The sequence below is a fragment of the Carettochelys insculpta genome, chromosome 6 (genome assembly GCF_033958435.1).
Source record: "Carettochelys insculpta isolate YL-2023 chromosome 6, ASM3395843v1, whole genome shotgun sequence".
Classification (NCBI taxonomy): Eukaryota; Metazoa; Chordata; order Testudines; family Carettochelyidae; genus Carettochelys; species Carettochelys insculpta.
This window is the reverse complement of record NC_134142.1, coordinates 72,706,932-72,726,458: the sequence shown is the minus strand read 5'-3', so window position 1 is coordinate 72,726,458 and position 19,527 is coordinate 72,706,932. Positions and strand designations below refer to the sequence as shown.

General features: G+C 49.6%; 1 protein-coding gene across 11 annotated transcripts in view; it reads right to left on the bottom strand.

Moving 5' to 3' along the window:
• Positions 1–271: 271 nt before the first annotated feature.
• PACSIN3 (protein kinase C and casein kinase substrate in neurons 3) overlaps positions 272–19,527 on the bottom strand; it is a 27,849-nt gene continuing 8,593 nt past the window's right edge. For 3 of the 11 annotated variants that reach the window (XM_074997309.1, XM_074997306.1, XM_074997308.1), the window contains 10 exons: positions 11,173–11,247; positions 9,100–9,200; positions 8,512–8,668; positions 7,507–7,742; positions 6,914–7,069; positions 6,027–6,202; positions 4,934–5,054; positions 4,326–4,459; positions 2,378–2,538; positions 272–598 (listed from right to left, as the gene is read on the bottom strand). In XM_074997309.1, coding sequence (XP_074853410.1) covers positions 483–598; positions 2,378–2,538; positions 4,326–4,459; positions 4,934–5,054; positions 6,027–6,202; positions 6,914–7,069; positions 7,507–7,742; positions 8,512–8,668; positions 9,100–9,153 — 1,311 coding nt within the window. In that variant the 5' untranslated portion in view covers positions 9,154–9,200; positions 11,173–11,247 and the 3' untranslated portion in view covers positions 272–482. The other 8 variants (XM_074997307.1, XM_074997317.1, XM_074997313.1 and 5 more) reach the window with 8 other exon arrangements.

Here is a 19,527-nt window from a genome sequence, read left to right as displayed (position 1 = left end):
CAAACAGAAGCTACACTAAGATTTCCTCACAGTAATTTGTACTGTAAGTAAGTTTCCCTAAGGAAGGAAGCACAGTACCTGAGCAACCTTCAACCAACTGGATCCAAGAGCTCTCAGCTAAGATTTTTCAAGCAAGCGCTCAGAAAACAGGTGAAAGGGTGTACTCCGCTGGCTCGGTGTCAGTAGGTGCCAGTGGCCCATCCCAGCATGAGCCATTGAGGCCCTTCCCTCTACCCCCAGATTCTTACAGTATTCAGAGGCAGCAGAAGTCTTTACTCAGTCTTTGTTTATTTATTAGAAAACCCCTACAGATCTAGAGTTTTAAAATGAAGCACTGATTACAAGAAATAATTGTCCCCAAAGAGTCCAGAAATTGTTGCATATGTGTTTGATGTGGGATAGGGGGCCAGCAGTGACCTGGTGACCTCTGCAGGAGATGCTGTTATATATATGAAAGACCCACCTCAGCATGAGCATAACAATCATGATCCCACCCTTTTGACATAGTTAGCAGGATACAGTCCAACCTGGCCAGTGCGAAGCCGGCCTTTGCACCAGCCCTGCTCATCCTCTTCGCTGATTTTCATTAGTTCTTCGCCTAGAAAGAAAACAGGACAAGCTCTGCCATTAGAAAGGAGTCAAGAGCCCACCCACCTCCCAGTGTGTGGGTAGACCCCCCAAGGCAAGTGGCCATGACCCTCCTGTTACAAGTACCAACTCCATACAGGTGAAATGTAGCAAACAAGTCTAATCTTGATCTCATCACAACACCTCCCATTGGGCTGGAACCATATTGCAGGTATGCAACTCTGCAACGGGAGCGCTTGGAGAAGGACATGTTGCTCAAGAAGGTTTTTTCCCCTTGATAAGGAGACCAGCACCTGACAGATCAAGAGAAGGCCTACAGCCAACAATGCTTTCCCCAAGTGTCAGTGCTGGAACTGAACTTCATTCTTGTCTGGCATGAGGCTCCTCCGAAGCAGTTGGGAAGGACTAGCAAGAAACTTCTGAGCTCCAGCTGTTAGATGCTCATTCAGCGACTGTTGAAGCCCAGACAGTTAGCAAGCCATGGAATGGGCTTATCCTCCCAACGATTGGTGACCAGGAGGGCTCTCATTCCTTTCCCCAGCTCTACGCTTCAGGAATGGGATCGCTCCCGATCAAGAGAAATCCTTTGTCTCTACCATGACAAGAAAATTTCACTGTCATTGTGGGACTGTTCAATTGTTCAGAGACTGGGCAGGAAAGTCACATTGCAAGCCAGGCTCAATGCAAGCCCTACTGGTGCATGCTGGTCATTGCACTGAAGGGGAGGACTGGCCTGAATTAGAGTTGTTTTTTTTTGGTTGGGGGGGCAGCAGGAGGAGGTCGGGCAAGGGGGAGGCCTTTGGTCCTGCTACCTTTCCTCTCCTCCCAACCAACAGGTGTCAGGAAAATAAATTGTTATCTCCCTTGCCCCTTAGAGCAATTATCCTGTTCCACCTTATTGCTGGGATTGCTTCAAAGCCATTCTACTGAGCCAGTGAGTGAGTTAGTGCCAAAACAAAACAACAAAAACAAAAAACAAAAATCTAATAGAGATGACTCAGCAGCACAGATGATAGGCTCATGCACCCGATTCTTCTGGGGCCAGGGATTTTAGTAAAAAGGAGTCCTGTTTCTACAAGCAAGATTAGAAACACTCCCAAGATCCAGATGGCTCCTTGACAGACTGGGGAGGGTACGCAAAGTATGAGCAGTTAAGGTGGAGTGAAAAAGTCCCAAGGTTCTCCTTGTCATCTACTAGGCGTAGACTGTCCAGTCCCAGAAAGTGCCCTCACCTTCGGCAGTGGCTTGTGGAGCTTCCTCCTCCTAAACCTAAATTCCATCTTATCAGCCAAGAATTTAATCCCCAAGCAATGAGCTCTCTATGGCCATTTTATAAAAAGGCAATAAAAGGCACCTTACAAGGCAACTCAAACCCACTTCCTTTAAGTCCCTAGAGAAACGTTAGAGGATATTTTCACACTTCTGGCCCAAGGAGCATCATTCGCTCATGAAAGCTCAGAAAGACACCCAGAAGGGAGACTGTCTGACTCACACCCTTCAAGTCTTTATTCAGAGTTATTGCTGGACGCACCACAGCAGGTAGGTCCCATCCTCCCCGCAGAAACCAGGGTATGGATCTGCCGGGGCCCAAAACATTCAGTTTTCAGCATGGGACTGCCTCACTATGAGATGTGGCGGAAGGGGGGCTGGCCTGTGCAGTGCTATGCCCTTCTCTTGGGGCAGAATGCAAAGACAGTGAACAGTTCCCAAGGAGTTATCCAGATCTTTCAGGGGAGGTTTCCAACCATCAGCTCAAGCGGTAGTGGCAAAAGGGTTAGTGCCTTTGTACCTGCTTTAAAGCTCAGCTCATCAGCCTCCTGTCCTGTGTAATCGTACAGCGCTTGCACCTGCACGCCTGGTACCTTTACGTCCTCCTCGTGCCCATTGGCATCCAGGCACTTCCTGGGAGTGTCATCATCGGACCACTCCGACACGTCCTCTTTCCCTCCGCTGTGTGTGTGTGGGGAGAAAAACCAGAAACAAAACAAACACAGGCTTATCCTCAAACTCAGCATCAACCCTCTGATGTGCTTCCCCATCTCCTGAAGCCTGAACCACCCTAAAACACCAGAACTACTATGCTGTAGAGCCAAGAGGAGACAGAGACATGGCAGGAGAGGGGAAGCATACAGGAAGACGAAAGATCAGAGAAGTTAGATTTGGCTGAAAGAAGCCCAGAAAATTGCAGCTCCCCAGGGGGTGGGTAACTGCTCCAAATAGCATCCCCCATTTCAAGCCTCAGCACCACTCAGCAGAGACTCCTTACCCAGGAAAGGCCCAGCCAATTCTAACACAAGGAAATCCAGATATTTCCAAAGGATGCTCAGCTGGAGACAGCTCATAAAAGAGAAAGGAGGCTACATCCACCCAGGGTGGACTCAGCTGGTCTCCCTAACTCAGGGGCCATAGCAGAGGAGAAAGGTAGAACAGAAGACAGATACTTTGCGCCCAGACATGACCTGCATAGCTGTGTTCCACACTAACTTCACATAGGCGGATGCCCTCACGGCATCATAGAAGAAAATGTTCTGCTCCAGTTGGTAGGAAAGCCTGTGGATTGGCAAACAGGGCCCTGAATCCAGCTAACTGGGAAAAGACTGAAGCCTGGAGACAGCTCTAAACTGTTTCCAACTCCCTCCCTCTCTTCCCTGCCACATCTAACTCTAGGCTTCATTTGTAACAGCAGGGGATGATGTCTTCTAGAGCATGACTGACATGGATAACACAGGAGACTGGCCTCCTAAGCTCTTCCCCATTCTCCCATTCACTTGCTACAGATCCTGGAAGAGAGGTCTGAACCGTATAAGTGGTCACCCTTGGGCTTGTCAGGTTCGACCATGTAGCACCACTCACCAAACCTATAGGAAGTAAGATACTTCTATCTAGGGAAGAGATTTATGTTTAGACATCCAGGACTTCTGATGTATCTAGGAAAGGATTTCTAGTTCCTGATCTCCATGGGCTTTTCCATCTCCCAGAGATAAAAAAGCAACCAAAGGCAAAATCCTGCCAGCCTCCTTCACGCAGCATCCCGCTCAGCAGTGAATCTAAGCAGACCCAGGTTCAGTTGGGATAGAAAGGAGACCTTAGCAGTGAGCACTAGTGTCCTAGTCCCAGCACAGACAGGATCATGAGATTGTATGTGAGCAGTAAAGAAGATCGTCCCAGTATCCCATCCAAATGCTGCAAGCAAGCCCCTTTCTCTGTCCTACTCATCTCTGGCCACGTCTACACTTACTCGTAATGTCGAAGTGGCCATATCGAAGAATACTAATGAGACAATGGAATGCATATTCAGTGCCTCATTAGCATGCCACCAGCCACGGCATTTCAAAAGTGCCACAGTTCACTCGCCCGCGGCTCATCTACATGGGGGTCCTTTTCGAAGGGACCCTGCAAATATCAAAATCCCCTTATTCCTATCAGCTGACGAGCCACGGGTGAGCGAACCGCAGCACTGGCAGCATGCTAATGAGGCACTGAATATGCATTTCATTGCCTCATTAATATTCTTTGATTTGGCCATTAGCATGGCCATTTCGAAGTTTTGGGTAAGCATAGATGTAGCCTGTGAGTTGCATGGGCGAGGGCACTGCTTTGGGAATCTACTTCCAGCCCAGTGGCGAGAAAGAGATGGAAAGAAATACCAGTGAAGTCACTCCTACCAGCATAGTTAGTTCATGTCTTAGGGCGTGATTATTATTCCTCTCCAGCATGTGTCAAGCTGCAGCTCTTACCCTCGCAATGTCTGTGGAGGGGTCTGTGTGGCACCATCCCCTGTGGACACAATGCTGGTCAGTGTCACATCTTCAGCACTTTTACTGCTTTTCTCCTTTTTGCTGATTGGCCGCTGGGTTTCCAAGGTCCATTCCTGTCAAGAAGGAACAGAGTCCAGGCTCAGATTATTCTAGTGCCAGAGAGGAAGGATGGGGGTGGGGGACACAAAATGTGGTGCTGCGTTCTTAACTAATGGCCAAGCAATGCAACAGAGCAGTCTGCCAAAGCAGAGCTCTGCATAGCCATAAGATCATGCCTGAGGACTGGAAGTGTGGAAGGGGGAAGAGAAGGTGCAGTGTGTCACCACCCTTAGCATACACCCTCATCTCTGCCCACAGCTGTTGCAGTTCAGATGGCGGGGCCACTCCCCAGTTACCACGGAGGGGAAACTTCCAATACTGTCCTCTCTAAAACAAAAAAGAAAGTTGCAAACAGCAAGATCCCAGGTGAGTAGGGGCTGAGCTTTTTCCATTGGGAAGCGTCTCAGGGGCCAGGGGAATCCACAGTGTACAAGTTCCATAAGGTAGCTTTGCAACATGCAAAAATGCAGTCTAGAGGGATATGCCACCTCAAACTGTGGCCAATTCATGGCCATGCCTGGCCCATGAGTGTTGCGCCACCATTTCAAGTCTTCCTGGTCATCTGCGGCCACAATTCCTTGATACAGATCCCGGTACAGTGTGTGGAAACTGCAAGCAGAGGCAGAACCAACATCAGTGAGCAAGTCCCTGAACAGCCTCATTCACTTCTCTGTTTCACTTCCCCATCATCCTACTTAGAGAATCCTGGGGAGTACAGACGCCTTTCACAAGCCACACACACCCTGCTGCATGGAAATATCATCCCCTCAGAAATGGAGCGGGAGCCATTTGGCTTCATGCACAGGCCCGGACGGCTGGGAAAGCCCTGCTGCTGGAGCTTGACAAGAGCTGGCAGAATCCCATGAAGAAATCCAGTGAAATGGTCTGTTTAACTTTTACTGTTCCCTGACCCACCCACCCATCCACACTCTCTCTCTCTCTCTGAGGGCTGCAACAGCTCTCCTCTGCCCAGAATAACATGGGATTTGTGGTCATATCACACCAAAGGAAGCAGGTTAAGTGTCTCCAGCTATTGGAGTGAATGGGGTGATGGTGTCCCTAAAAACTATGGAACAATGAGCTGGGGCATGTCCACCACATCTGGGAGTGAATCTCCTAGCCTGGGTACACAGACTTGTGTTGGGGCACCTGTGTAAACATGACACCTCAGGCTGGGGCGCAGGCTCTGAAGCCTGGAGATGGGACTGTACTCCCAGATGCACTGTAGACGCTATCGGGGAAGCATTTAGCAGCCTTCATGTCAAAGTGAAGGACAGAGTAGATTAAAGATGGGGGGTTTGATGGCAGGAGTGGTGGAATCCTCAAGGCTCAGAGAAAGAAAGTGAGGCAAAACGTGCCCTGAATAGAAAGAGGAATGATGTGGGTGGACTGCAGATGTTCACTCAGGCACATTAGAAGGGGAAATAAATAGGATTACAAATAATTGTTTCCCATGGCCTCCCACCTGCAATGCGCACGTACACACACCCACACACAGAGAGAGGGGGAGAGAGAGAGACACACACACCATGGAGTGGACATGCCTGGTCATAGACCAGGGCACACTGAGCAGACAGGTACCTTTCGTTGGTGGAGATGTTGAGGTGCTGGTGCAGATCCAAGAACATCTCTTTGAAGAAACACAGTCGCTTGCACTCTGCCTCCTGGCAGCCCTCAAACACCTGTTCCATGTCCTCCATGTAGCGGGGATTGTAGCGGTTTAGCTCCTCCAGCATCTTCTCGTACTGATCCTTACTCTGCAGCAGTCAGGAGGAAGGACCAACATAAGCCAACTAGCCCTGGTGCCAAACTCCTGTTTCCCACCCTGCTCTCTGACCACTTCCCACCCCGCCCCCCCCACCCTTGGCACCCAAAAGCTTTTTCTCCTGCTCTCCGTCAGGTGACCCTGCACAGCTAAGTGTTGGGTATAGGGACCATCAGCAGAACCCAGACAAACCCCTTTCTCCCCAGAGCCAGACTCCCAGGCCTGCCACATCAGGGACCTCTTTCTGCCTCTGACTCCCTTCCCGAGTTCTCCAATGGCAGAAACTTCCCCAGTTGAGGTGGGAGGAGAAGAGAGGGGAGACATGTACACAGCTCTTCAGCCATCTTCTCCACTGAACACTCTGCAACCCTTCATTCAGTTGGACACACACTCTTGGGTCACTCTTGGGCCAGACCCCTCAGTCCTGCAGCTTCTACCCTGTGGGGCAGCAGCCTGGAATTATTTGTTGTACAGCACCAGGCGCATCGCCGGATCCACGTCACCAGGACCTGACTCGCCATAGGTCAGTCCTACGAGGCACTGAACTCCCACACCTCCCATGCAATTCAGCAGGCAGTGAGGCTACTCAGCACCTTGTTGGGCCAAGAGTGCACAGCAAACACGCTCCTTTTGAGTCCCTTCACTCTATGACACACCAGTCTGGAGACCCCAAATGGTCTGAGTCCACCTAGCATTCACCCACCTTCTCAGCTTCTTGTGCACATTTCTCCACGCGCTCCTGCAGCTTGCGTATCTGCTCCTGGGAGACAGAGGAATCTGCCCTGGCATGGTTCTCCCGTGTCTGTGCAGTCTTCTCATCCTTCCGGGCCGTGTGGTAGTTCTTCTTAGAAGTCTCCACCTAACAGCAGTAATTTTGTAAAAATGTCGCCATGTGCCCCAGCACAGACGTTCTTGTCCTTTACGTGTTACTGGGCGGAGAAGGAGGTGGGGAGCAAGGGAAGTTGGTGTATGTTGTTTTTCAGCCTTTGCTGTTGGCAACCATCGAGGGGCCACCTCAGCCACCTGCCTGTCATGCTCGAAGGGAAAAGCATCCCCAGAACAACACAGCCGGGAAGTCACCTGCTAAAGTCACACACTACCCCACAGGAAGCCCATTCTACCAACACCAGATAGCTCTGCATCAACGAAGGCTGCACGTCTGCCATGGGCAAGGAGCCAATCTCAGCTAACAGAACCAAAGAGAAACCCATACAAAGTGCACCAAGCTAACTACACTCCAGGCCGAAACATCTAGCCCCAGCATCCCCCTCCTCCTTACACACACTCCTTGCTCACATCTTTCAGCTTCTTCACCCAGGGTTTCTGGGCCTTACGGAATCCGTCCTCAGCCTCTTTCGTTTCCTTAAAGCCACCAATCATCTGCTTATGGTAGGCCTCCTTCTGCCAGGCCCTGATCTTGTCTGCATCTTCACCAGCAAGATGGTTCCGCACCTCAAGATGGATCTCGCTCAGCCTGTCTGCAGCTGTCAGGAAGGCATGCCAGGTCTTCTCTAGGGTTCCATATTGAGGGCCTGGGGGAGTAAACACGAGAGGGGTCATTACAACCCCTCAGACACAGGGCACCTCAGGCCAGTGGGGACTGTTCTCTGCTGAGGCAGGAAAGAGAGGAAGGACAGGGTGTTACAGCTAGCAGAGTCAGGTATTAGTAGTGAGCAGCCCTATCCGCTGATGTGGTGCTGTCCCAATCAATGCAGAGTGGGACCCTACAAAATATTCTTCAGGGGCTTTGCCCAACCTGAGCAGAAAGGAGGGAAGCAATGGCAGGTCTCTAGCTGGAACTTAGAGCCAGTTTCACAGGCTAGTGGGCACTTTACAGCACCTGTTCCAATACCCCACTCATTCCCTCTTATGCTCTCAAGCTCCACCACCTTGTGAGCCAAACGCCAGTCACCTGCTATCAGATCTCTTAGGCACTCATCTCCTCATTGTCTCCTCCCAGGCTACCCTCCCCTTGCACACCACTTCATAAAGCCCGACTCCTCCAGCACTAATCTGGGACGCCTCACCCTTCTAGGATGGCAAACTCTTTTGTAATGGAGCTCTTGGAAATGCGGCGGGAACATCCCTTCCCAGAAGGGACTGGAGAACTGACAGCTGGAAAGGAACTGCTGAACATCCCTTCAGTAACTCTGTTTGAGTTAGGAAAGAAGAAAGAGACCCGGGTCCATGCTGCCCAGTGGTTGTGCTCATTTCCTGCCAACCACAGCAATAGACGGCATTCTAGGAACAGAGAGCTTCTCCTGAAGCCTGGGCCCACCCACCCCAGCCTGCCTGCCTCACCCTTCTCCACAGCTGTTCTCCATTTGCGGGCCCACTCTGTTAGCTGCTGGGCATAGCTCTTCTCAATCTTGGCTCGCTCCTGGAAGCAGGAGATGAGGTCATTACAGAGCCGGTGCCCATCGTCCACACGCTTCACTGTCCGCCTGTAGTTACCAGCCTGAAAGAGCAGACAGCGTCAGTCTCATTGTATTGACTTCACCCACCCTCAGAACCTCAGTCACTGGGTCAGGCCACCACATAGTTGAGGCAGATCCTGCTGAGGCTAGCAGCCTGACTAGGACCCCACCTAGCGTTGTCACAGGAGGCAGATGTACCCTAGGAGGGTCTCAAGAGGGCTGTTCTGGCTGCACATGTCTAGACCAGCAGAGAACAAGCAGCATCACTCAGTAACTTCTGAGAAGGAAGGGGGTCACCTTCCCTGTACATCATCCCCCCCTCCAGAGAAGTACACCAATCCCAAAAGCGAGTCCGCATCTCTCCCTCCCTCCACCCCAGCGGAATAGCTTATTACCCAGGGGGCTTGAGATCCAAGCCCTAACTCTGTGGGTGACTCAGACATTTTCCTCTCTCCTAATGATTCCTCCTTACCTCCCAAAAACTGCCCCCAGGAGCCTCCCCACCAACATCATCTTCTGATGACATAGCCCTGGTTTTCTTGCAGCAAAGAATTTTTGCAGACTTCAGTGAAGCTGGGAAGAGAGAGAAGACCTGTTTGTAGCATGCCACTGTCTGGGACTAAGCCAGGCACCATCCCAGCAACTCAACAGCCATGTTCCCTCTAAGCTGTGCACCTATGCAGCCACTCAGGAGAGAGAGTCCAAGGCTGCCCTGCCGATTAGCCAAGTGCCCACAGCCACGTGTTTTGTTTCTAGTGGTGGTGCACATTCAGACATGCCTCAGTGCACATAAAAATTATTCTGCACCAGGATGGAAAATATCAAGAGTGAACATCACTCAGAGACTCTCCCAGAAGGGATGTGGGGGTGAATTCAGTTCATTTGAAGCGTCCATATCACAGCACCACTGACATTGACCAACCCTCTTGCTTGGTTCTAGGACTAAACAGGCCCTGGAGGCTCACCTCTCCTGGCTAGAAGTGATCCATCCAGGAGAGATCTGTGACATTTTAGAAGGGATGTTGTAGAGGAAACTGGCCATGCCACCAGTCAGGCTGTACCTCTCCTAGGCTCTGGTCCAGCATCTTTCACCAGCACTGTGAGCCTCTGCAAAGACTCCTCCTTTTCGCATCAAGACTACCAGGGGAAGGAATACTAAACTGCTGAGCATGCTCAGCCTTGAAACATTTCAAATAAGTTGTGCTGAAAGAGATGACTCTCATTTCCCAATATAAAAGAATGAGGAGGATTAAGGGATTACATCAGTTACTGACTAGAGAAAACAGAGCCAAATGGTCACCAGGAAGGCATGTTCTGAATGGCGAGCCATCTGCAGGGCTAGGAAGGGAACTAGAGCCACACCTAATGCCATCTATCCAAGGGTGTACTTAGGTTTCTGGGCAGCACCATTTTCTGGGGAACATCCCAGCTGCGTAATCAGTGCTCACATTACACCACAGTCTGTTACCACACTTCTGTGCCGGGCACAGGGAATCTAGTGCAGAAGGTGATGCAGGCCCCACCTCACCCCAAAGTGATACAGTTTCACTAATATTATCTATTCAGCCCAATATGTAATTTTTGTCTGTGACTGGGACCGTGGTACTGCTGCCACATGAAGACTGCCCTGATGGTGTATTCATGATGACCCTGGCATTACCACCCTTTGGGAGGGATGGGGGAGACAGGAGAAGGACCCAAGTAACAAGCCTAGACAGACACGTCCCAGGCAAGTTTTGGTTAACACAGGATTAACATGCTTTGCTGCTGCTCTTCTCTTCTTGCACATTCCCAGTTATAAAAAGCTTCCCTCACACCCCAGAAAGGTATCTGCTCACTCCACCAGCCCCAAAGCAGAACTCATACAGCAGAAGCAGCCTGAGATCAATTCAAGAGACCAGATTTCCCATATCCCCTCAGTGTCTGTTTTCTGGGACCAAGAAACACTAAAAAAGCGTCCCACACAGAACCCAGGAGAGGGTGAAGTACCATCCGCCCCAGCAGTGCATTCAAACAACAGGGAGAGTGTGTGAGGGCTCCTCTTCACCTCCACGAAGACTGACCCAGTTAGGGTTGATCTTCTGGAGTCTGATTTCACGCGTCTGGTAAAGATGTGCTAAATTGATCTCTCTAGGGTCGGCAGTCGACCCCGTACTCCTCACTCCCATCGACCATCCTTAGAGAAGACACTCAGATTAGTCGATTTCCATATATGTTGATTCTAGTTACACAAGCACCGTAGCTAGACTTGTGTATCAGAAATCAACCTATTTTCCTAGTATAAATCGAGCCTCAGAGGTGACTCAAGGAAATTCTTCAGGCGTCCCAAGAAAGCTTCAGTTTCCCGCAACCCCACTGCCCTCCAGGAAACAGTCCCAGGAGCAAATTGTCATACCAAACAGAAGATTGAGGTTCACTACACCTTAAATGCAGAAGGACCCCTCCCTTCACCAGCAGCCTTGCCAGCCAGCCAGCGAAAGAATGTTTCGTGATTACAAGTCAGCTGGTTCCACTCCTGTGCCCAGCAACGAAAGTAACTACATACCTGAAAGAGAGAGAACGAGGACAACTCTGGAGGCCCCTGCTGTTCAGAGTGACTTGTTGGGCTCTTCCAAGTCCTCTAAATGTGAAGGTGGAAAGAGACATGCACAGACGGTTAGATACTGCTGCTCCAACAAATAAAAGTCCTGGGATCAGAACCTGGGTCTCTTCCTGTGCTCAAAGCAAGGAGGGGCACCCCTGATACAGCAGCTGCTGCCGCTCTCCACCTTTCAAGGCGCCACATGCCAGCACAGTGGGCCAGTGCCAAAACCCCATGTCACAAGATCCAGTTTCAGAGAATTTAAAATAGAAGCAGTGGGGCAGCATGACAACGTCGTGCGGGAAAGGTTCTGTTAGAACAGCTGAGCAAAGGAACAGCCCACTGATGGAATGGGCTAAACTAAATGAGGTTTCCCAGGCTCAGCAGCTGCCCTGGGCTCAGTCCTCTGTTCTGCCGCAGTGCAGTCCATAAGTCTTCTTTAGCTTCCCCCACGGCGGCTCACACTTAGTTTTCCAGTTAAGCCTCATACTATTTAGCATGCTGTGCAGGAAACTCAACAGGCAAAAGCCTTCTCTGGTGCCTTTAGGCAAAAGGACTCAGTGATTTAGACATTTTATTGTATTCCTAGCAACCCCACTCATGGGCTGGACCCCACTGTACCAGGCACTGCACAAACAGGAAGAGACAATCCCTGTCCAAGGACAGGCCGTAAGGGACAGGGAGGAGGAGGAGGAGGAGGAGACACTTGCCCTAGGCCCAGCATTTCAAAGGTGCCTGCCTGCTCTGATTGCCCTTGGCTACAAGGGAGGTGGGAGCGGGAGAGACCCACTGCCGTGGTGGAGGCGGCACGGAGAGCTAACTGCCCTCAGCCCCACCCCTTCTGGGATGCAGCCCTGCTCCTCCCATCTTGCCCCAGGGCTTGCAGTAGCTGTCCATGCTGCTGCTCAAGGACCTTGTGCTCCAAGTAGGAATATCTGCTTGGCTTGGTTTGTTCTGACTGATTTCTCTCTGTTACACTGATTTTCTGTCTGTCCTGTTTAAGCTAGAAGCCTAGGATAGAGGAGAAATAATTAAATGGAGACAACACAAGAGCTGACAGAAGGGAAGCTGCAGCACCCGAGTCGTGAGGGGACTTTAAGTCACAGCAGGAATTTGGCAGAGGATAGTGGGGGTGAGGAAAAGGGACAAGAGGTGGCTTGAGTCACTGTGCTAGTCATCCCCCAAGCCATATTCTGGAAAAACAAACCGTTTGTTAAAAGTCATTTCATTGCTTTTTGTTTTAGAGAGTGTAGAACTCCAAAGTAAACGGAGGAGGAGGACTAGGAAGTCCCAGAGACAACACCGCCAAACTTTACACTCCCAACATCTCTAAAGATAACATACAAGCGGCTAAAAACACACATGTAACCCACATCCCAGGCCTTACCACTCCATCGCAAAAAAAGTAAGAAGACAAGCCCAATAAATAAAAAACCCTTCTCAGGGCACCTTTAAACAGGGTACTGAGTCTCGCCCCCGCCCACCCTCCAGCAAGGAATCACTGACATGTTTCCAGACTCTGGTTTCCAGTCCTGATGAGGGTTTGGGGATGGAGACTGAAAATTGTTTAGTGTGCTAGGGAAGCAGGAAAGGGACTAGAGGACACAGAACCCACCGAGGCCCACTCTATCTGCTAGAGCCATTAGTTGACCCTGGAACTGCAAAACCAGATGGATTTAAAATGCCTGAAAGCAACAGTAATAGGCCTTGTAACCCTGAGTAGTTGATGTTCAGTTAGGGCACAAGCCTGTGCTGGAGCCACACAGGCCCTACAGGAGTCCTGTGGGTCTGTCTTGGTAGGAGAAACACATCAGGAAATGTGAGGGGCCCTTTTTGTGTGAACCCTTTTCAGAACTCCAGCACACTGAATCCATGTCAGTAACTAGGTCACACTGACCACATATGCAGACATAAAGCAAACACTTATAATGAACACAAGGGCTGCTGCCACTGCCACCCCGTGCCCCAGAGTAAGTAAAAGGTTTGCTCTCAAAGTTGGTTATTCTTACAGCAGCACGTGTGCCGTCGACTCTTGCCAACAGCCTGAAGGTGGGGACAGGCAGTAAAGTTTACTAGTAAATTATAAAAATAATCTTTGTAGATCTAGGTATTACATTCAGCTGGCGGGATGGCAAAACCGGCCCAATCTCCAGGTAGGAGAATCCCTAGTGTGGCTTTCAGGGGTGGGGGGTTTACTTGTGGGGAAGGAGACACACTAGAGGCAGAAGGAAGATGTTTGGCTGTTGGATAGCTTATCACTGTTGCCACTTTATTGCAGGTCTTGGAACAGCTGGCGTTTTCTGAGAGCCCCAGGTCCTGGAGTAATCCTGTTGTTACAACAAGAGGCTCACAGCGTTCATTTTAAATGGTTCCCAGCCTTATAGTTACGGAGATAAAAATCCCAAGAAGCATGGCCCAAGTAGACCACACAAGACAAATTAAAAAAAAAAAAAAAAAAAAATATCATACTTGTGATTTTTGAATGCCTGAGCGTGGCTATCCTGTTAGGGTAGTAATGGGCAACCTGCAGCCCAAGGGCCAGGTGCAACCCAATGGTGCTCCACTTGTGGCCCACAGATCCCCTGTCTGCCCCACTCCTGCACTGGAGCCATGAACTTGCTGCGCCTCCCCCAACCTCCCAGAGCTGGATTGCCAGGAATCAGCTGTTCATGCCTGTTCCTGATGGTGGCAGGAGAACTACATGCAGGGGGCATCAGAAATTTCTGCAAAACATCTGGCACGGAGAGGAGAAAAATAAGGAATTTCCACAACACAGTTAGACTTCAAAAAAAAAAAAAAAATCAGCTAAATCTCAGCAACAATATGGCCAGATTACCATAGCTTCTTCTCACAATCAGCTACCCCATCTAAGTAGATAAGCATGCTTGAAAAGTCTCAGGTATAAGAAGGTGCCAGAGTGGTGCAGGGTTTCATCAGATAGCTATTTCTTACCGAGCAGCATTCCCTAAGCAGGGCTCAGCTCCAGAGAACCCATTATGGCAGGGCTGCTCCTGCCACCAGAGCAAATTGAGTGGCAAAGGCTGTGTCTACGCCAGCCCATTTGTTGAAGGGGGCATGGAAATGACACGGACCGGGGAATATCAATGAGGTGCTGTCGTGCAAACGCAGCATCTCATTAGCATAATGGCGGCCACACGAATGTTGAAGCTGCTAACTTCAAAGGGCTGACAGGCAGTCTAGCCGCAGGTGCTTCAAAATATGTGCCCAACTCCAAAGCGCCCACGGCTAGACTGCCTGTCAGCCCTTTGAAGTTAGCAGCTTCAACATTCGTGTGGCTGTCATTCTGCTAATGAGATGCTGCATATGCATGACAGCACCTCATTGATATACCCCAGTCTGTGTCATTTCCATTCCCCCTTCAAAGAAGGGGGCTAGTGTAGACACAGCCAAATAGCAGCATTTGAGACACAGCGATGAAGGTTAAAAAAGGTTGTGGAAAAGCTACTACCTCACCCTCTGATCTCCCCAGGGAAATGGCTCCCAGAATGACTACCCTCTGTCAGTGTACAGGGGCTAGTTTCTTGTCGATGTTTGATCATTTCCAGCCTCTAATTAGCAGGCCACAAGCCAGTTCCATCCTCTAACTCCACTTATTCCATGGTGTCGAAACCAAGACTGGCTGACCCTAGAAAGTGTAGTCTGTGCCCCAAGGACAGGTAAAGGCCAAGTACTGTAGGCAAAGGAGACTAACTGGAAAATTGCCTCCTTCTCTCCCTCTCATGGAAGGAAAAAGCCAGACTCCAACATGCATTACCAACACCCCGATGATCAACTCTCCTTGTAGTCCCTTCAGTCCGCTCAGATCCCCATCCACTCTTTTTGCATCTGTCTCCCACCCATCTTCATGCCTCCATCCATGCAGCCCCAACGTATGAACCCTTACTGTTGTGTGGGACACCAGGTGACCACCTTCTACTTCTAGGGAAAAAAAAACAGGGATCCTTAGTCACTGTGAATGTTTATCCAATGCAGATAGAGAAAGCCTCCTCCTTGTGCACAACCCTTTGATACTTCTACCCTCCTAGTGCCCCAGACATATTTGGCTTGCCTCCTTGGACTGCTGCATCTTTGTGGGCAAGGTCTGGTCTTCTCAGTTCAGGAAAGCAAGGCGCATACAGAAATAGGGCGAGAACCTCTGAACTCCCTTAATTCTGGAAGGCAAGTGCATTCATCCCTGCAACATCTCCACCTTTGAAGCAGATTTGCACAGATGGAGAGCATGGCCTTTGCCACAGTAGGGCCTCTATCACCTTCCACCCCACCCCACCCCACCCCAATTACAGCCAGACACAGGAACTAACTGCAGGAGAACTCTATCTAGAAATTGAGGTTTTAATCTGCCCACTTCAGCTGGACATCTTTAAGAAGGAATGGTTTTGCAGATAGGAATAAGGGGATTTCGAAGTTGCTGGGGTCCTTTCGAAAAGGAGCCCCATCTGGACGAGCCACGCGGCGGCGATTCGTGGCAATTTCGAAGTGCCACGGCTGCCAGCATTCTAATGAGGTGTTGTATATGTATTTCAGCGCTTCATTAGTGAACTTTGGAATGGCCATTTGCATGGCCATTTCGAAGTTTTGGGATAGTGTAGACAAAGCCAGATAGAAGCAAAGGCATGGTCTCTGCAGCAAGTCACTCCCAGCCAAAGTTAAACAGACATTTAGTGTCAACAGTCAAACTTACAAGAGACATTAAAACTCAAGCTTCCATGGACAGTTTTTGTGGATGTTACGGCAGGCTAGATAGAAGATGCTCAAGGTTGGTGAGGATTGAGGGAGGGAAGAGTGTTCACGTGTTTATTATTTTTCCATAGGTCTCCTGTGCTTTGTCTGTAACAAGTGGGATTGATATCTCTTTTCACCCTTCTGGGACATGTGACAGCTGAAGCAGTAACAGACTTTGCAGAGGAATTTCTATACCAGAGTATCAATGAGTGTGGAGTCTGGAAGGGATAATCTCGAGCAATTAGACCAGTGCAGCTTGACCAGGAGGTACCCTAGAAGAGATACCAGACAGTCTGTGGTTGGAAAGCGTTCCCACAAGCAGGGACCCTAAACATGGGGCACCCTACACAGCTGCATACGCCTAGGAACAGGATGTTAAGCAGCATTCCCTGACCACCCTGCCACCTGGCCTGCAGGCTCATGTTGCAGCTCTGATAGCCCCCAGATCCCTCCCCTGGCTGGACCCCTCTTCTGTTTACCCTCTGCCTCCTGGGTGGATTGTGCCCAGTCCCAGCTCACCAGGCAGCAGCAAGCAGCATGAGCACAGCCCAGAGGGCTCAGGAGGAGCAGCAGGTGACCACACAGACAGCAGCTGGAGAGAAGAGGTGGTTTCCCCTTCAGAGCACTGCTTCTCTCCCGCTGGCAGTACAGCCACCTGCTGCTCCTCCCGCCCATGCCTCCCACTTGCTGCCTGAGGCTGGAGGTGAGCGTTCCTCCCTCCCCGGCTGGGTTACCAACTCTCCTGGACCAGATGGACTGGACACCATTGCAGCAAAATGGACTGGATGGACCCAACACCATTTTCTACAATGGTGTCCAGTCCCTCCAGTCCAGGAGATTTTACAAGTCCCTGCCCCCACCTCCCTCGGCCACTCCCCTCATGGGGCGTATGTGCGCCAGTGCTGGGATGAGCATGGCACCAGCAATGGCAAGGACAGCCCTGCCCACAAGGCTGGAATCAGAGACCACAGCTAGACCCCCCTCCCAGACTGAGGGGACCTTAGAAGCACGAAGCTTTAGTATGTGGCCCCAAATACCTGGTGGATATTGACAATTAGGACTGTGAGCTCAGTCAGGACTGTGGACCTAGCCCTCAAAGAGCTGCACTGTCCACTCCCAACTTACACAGCACCACAGCATGGTTTCCTCCCCATGTCATCTACATTCATCACTAAGCCATGCTGCTTCCCACCTGCCACTCACAGCCTGTTTTCCCTCTGACTGTTAGGGTTTCATTCATAACAAGCATCAGAGGGGGTAGCTGTATTAGTCTGTATCTGCAAAAACAATGAGAAGTCCTGTGGCACCTTATAACTAACCGATATCTGTTAGTCTATAAGGTATCACAGGACTTCTCACTGTTTATTCATCAACAAGTGACCTCAACATATGCAACCCCCATTGTTTGCTCTGTAGCTTATTTAGCTCTTTGCTTCTATCCTGTGCATGTCCTACCCCTAGCAAACAGTGTCAGCTAACATCACAATTGCCAGTGAATTCATGCCAGCCTCTAGACTCATTTCAGCTGAAAGGGATCTCAAGTGAGTTATCTCGTCCATCCCTCTGTCCAGTGGCAAGAGTGATTTCATCCCAAAATTATCTGAGGCGGGTGTCTAACCAAGGCCTGACTAGCTTCCAGGAAGGCTGTCACAGTCTGCCCACTGGGAACTTGCTCCTGCTCCAGATTGCTCTCCCAATATTTAACATGCATTTCTCTTAGTATGGCACAAATCCATGGGCTTCTCCACACTCATGGACTAATGAAGATAATGCTGTAACAGAGCTGCCTGTAAGAGTGAAGGGATCTCACCAGCAGAGTGGGCATCACTTGCCCTCTACCTCTTGAATGAAAAGCTTATCCTGGGCGTTAGCCCCTCTCCAAACTCTCCAGACTGTTCATTTTCTTATGAACTGAGGTGCTCTAAATTGAGCAGAATGCTTCAGCCTTGGTCTGGCAAGTGCCAAATAGAGCAGAATAATTTGTGGTTGTATTTACACTGGAAATTCCTATTCATACAAGAAGGCAAATGTTGTACAGAGATGGAGTCACCCTACTAGACCATCAGGGCAGGGACTGCATCTTTAGCTAATGCACAGAGACATAACTCTCCACAATAACCACTGCCCAGTTAGACCAATTCTAGACTTAGGCATTTGGTGTTTTTTTCCTTCAGACTTCGTACCATTTTTTAAATAACTCATGAGTCTTTTCTGCCTATTTCTTCAATGTGGAAATTTCATCGCATATTCATCTACCCTCAATTTTATGTCATCTGGGCATGCAAATAACCTCTACTTCAACCTCCAAGTAACAACTATTTTGATTTGCTTCTCATTGTACTGACTCGTCATTTGAGTTGCCACGTAGAGATTATATTGTTAGTCATTAATTTGTTGTTCAGATCAAGTCTGTGACTATGTCACGCCCTGGCTAATTCAGGGAGCCTTTACTGCATCTCCTATTATCAGCAGTTACGTCAGAGAGACTATGGGCTTTGGCTGGCACCACCTGATTTTAGTAACCAGGTGTTTTTCACGCAAGCACTTTTCTCTCAAACATTTGCACAATGGAAACAAGAGCCTGGAAGAAAGAGGTCAAACACCAAGGTTTTCCTGAAGTTCATCTGGTTCCCTGAACAACTCAGGTTACAGAAAAACTAGAGAGGACAATACAACCCCTGAAAGAAAAGCAGGATCACAAGACAAGATTGAGAACTGGGATTTCTTGTTCTGGGGCGATATGGGCCGATATAATGAAGGAGAGGGAATGACAGGGTGAGGGGTCATTTACTCTGGTGACTCTACTACATGTTGCAGTCAGTTCCTCTGCTTTGATAATATGCAGGTTCATTGTTCGCACTCTTGACATCAGAACTAGTTTACTCAACTGATTCCTCAGAAAGGAAAATTTAAGCAATACAAAGGCAACCGTGGAGGTGAGACAGAGTTCATAGCCATATAAACAGACAAGACAAAAAGACCAAACAACACTATTCTGCAGAACCAGTAGTGTCTTTGGGGATCACACGTGTTGAAAAGGAGCATGATTTGTTTAAGGGATGGGGAGAACACCCAGCAAACAAGAAGCTTTCATAACATCCTTGGTCCCATGAGAAAAAACAGATTTACCTACCTCAGCATGGCTCTCTGCCCCTTGAATGGATCACTAGCCCTTCAGGAGTATCTACAGGGTTCCATTGCCTAAAATGTGCATAGACAGCAGGGTTGAGCAGGGGCAGCCACTAGCAACTGGGCTACTTTGTCAAATATTCAAAAACGCTCACTTTCGTCCTCCCAAGATTATCACACTGTGCTCCATTCAGGGAAGTCAGAAGGGCTTTTTCCTATCTCAGCCCTGCCTGAGCCACAGATTCCCTAGCTATCAGAATGGACACAGGACAATGGAAAAAGACAGATCTGAAAAGCACACACCCTGCAGGCTGATATTTTGTTTAGTGCCACATTTTGGTAATTTCTTCCCTCTCACTCCATTCCACAGAACAGAGAATCTTGCCCTTGCTTTGCAGTGCCCAACATGACGTGCTGGCAGGGCACTGGGAAGTATGAGTATAATCT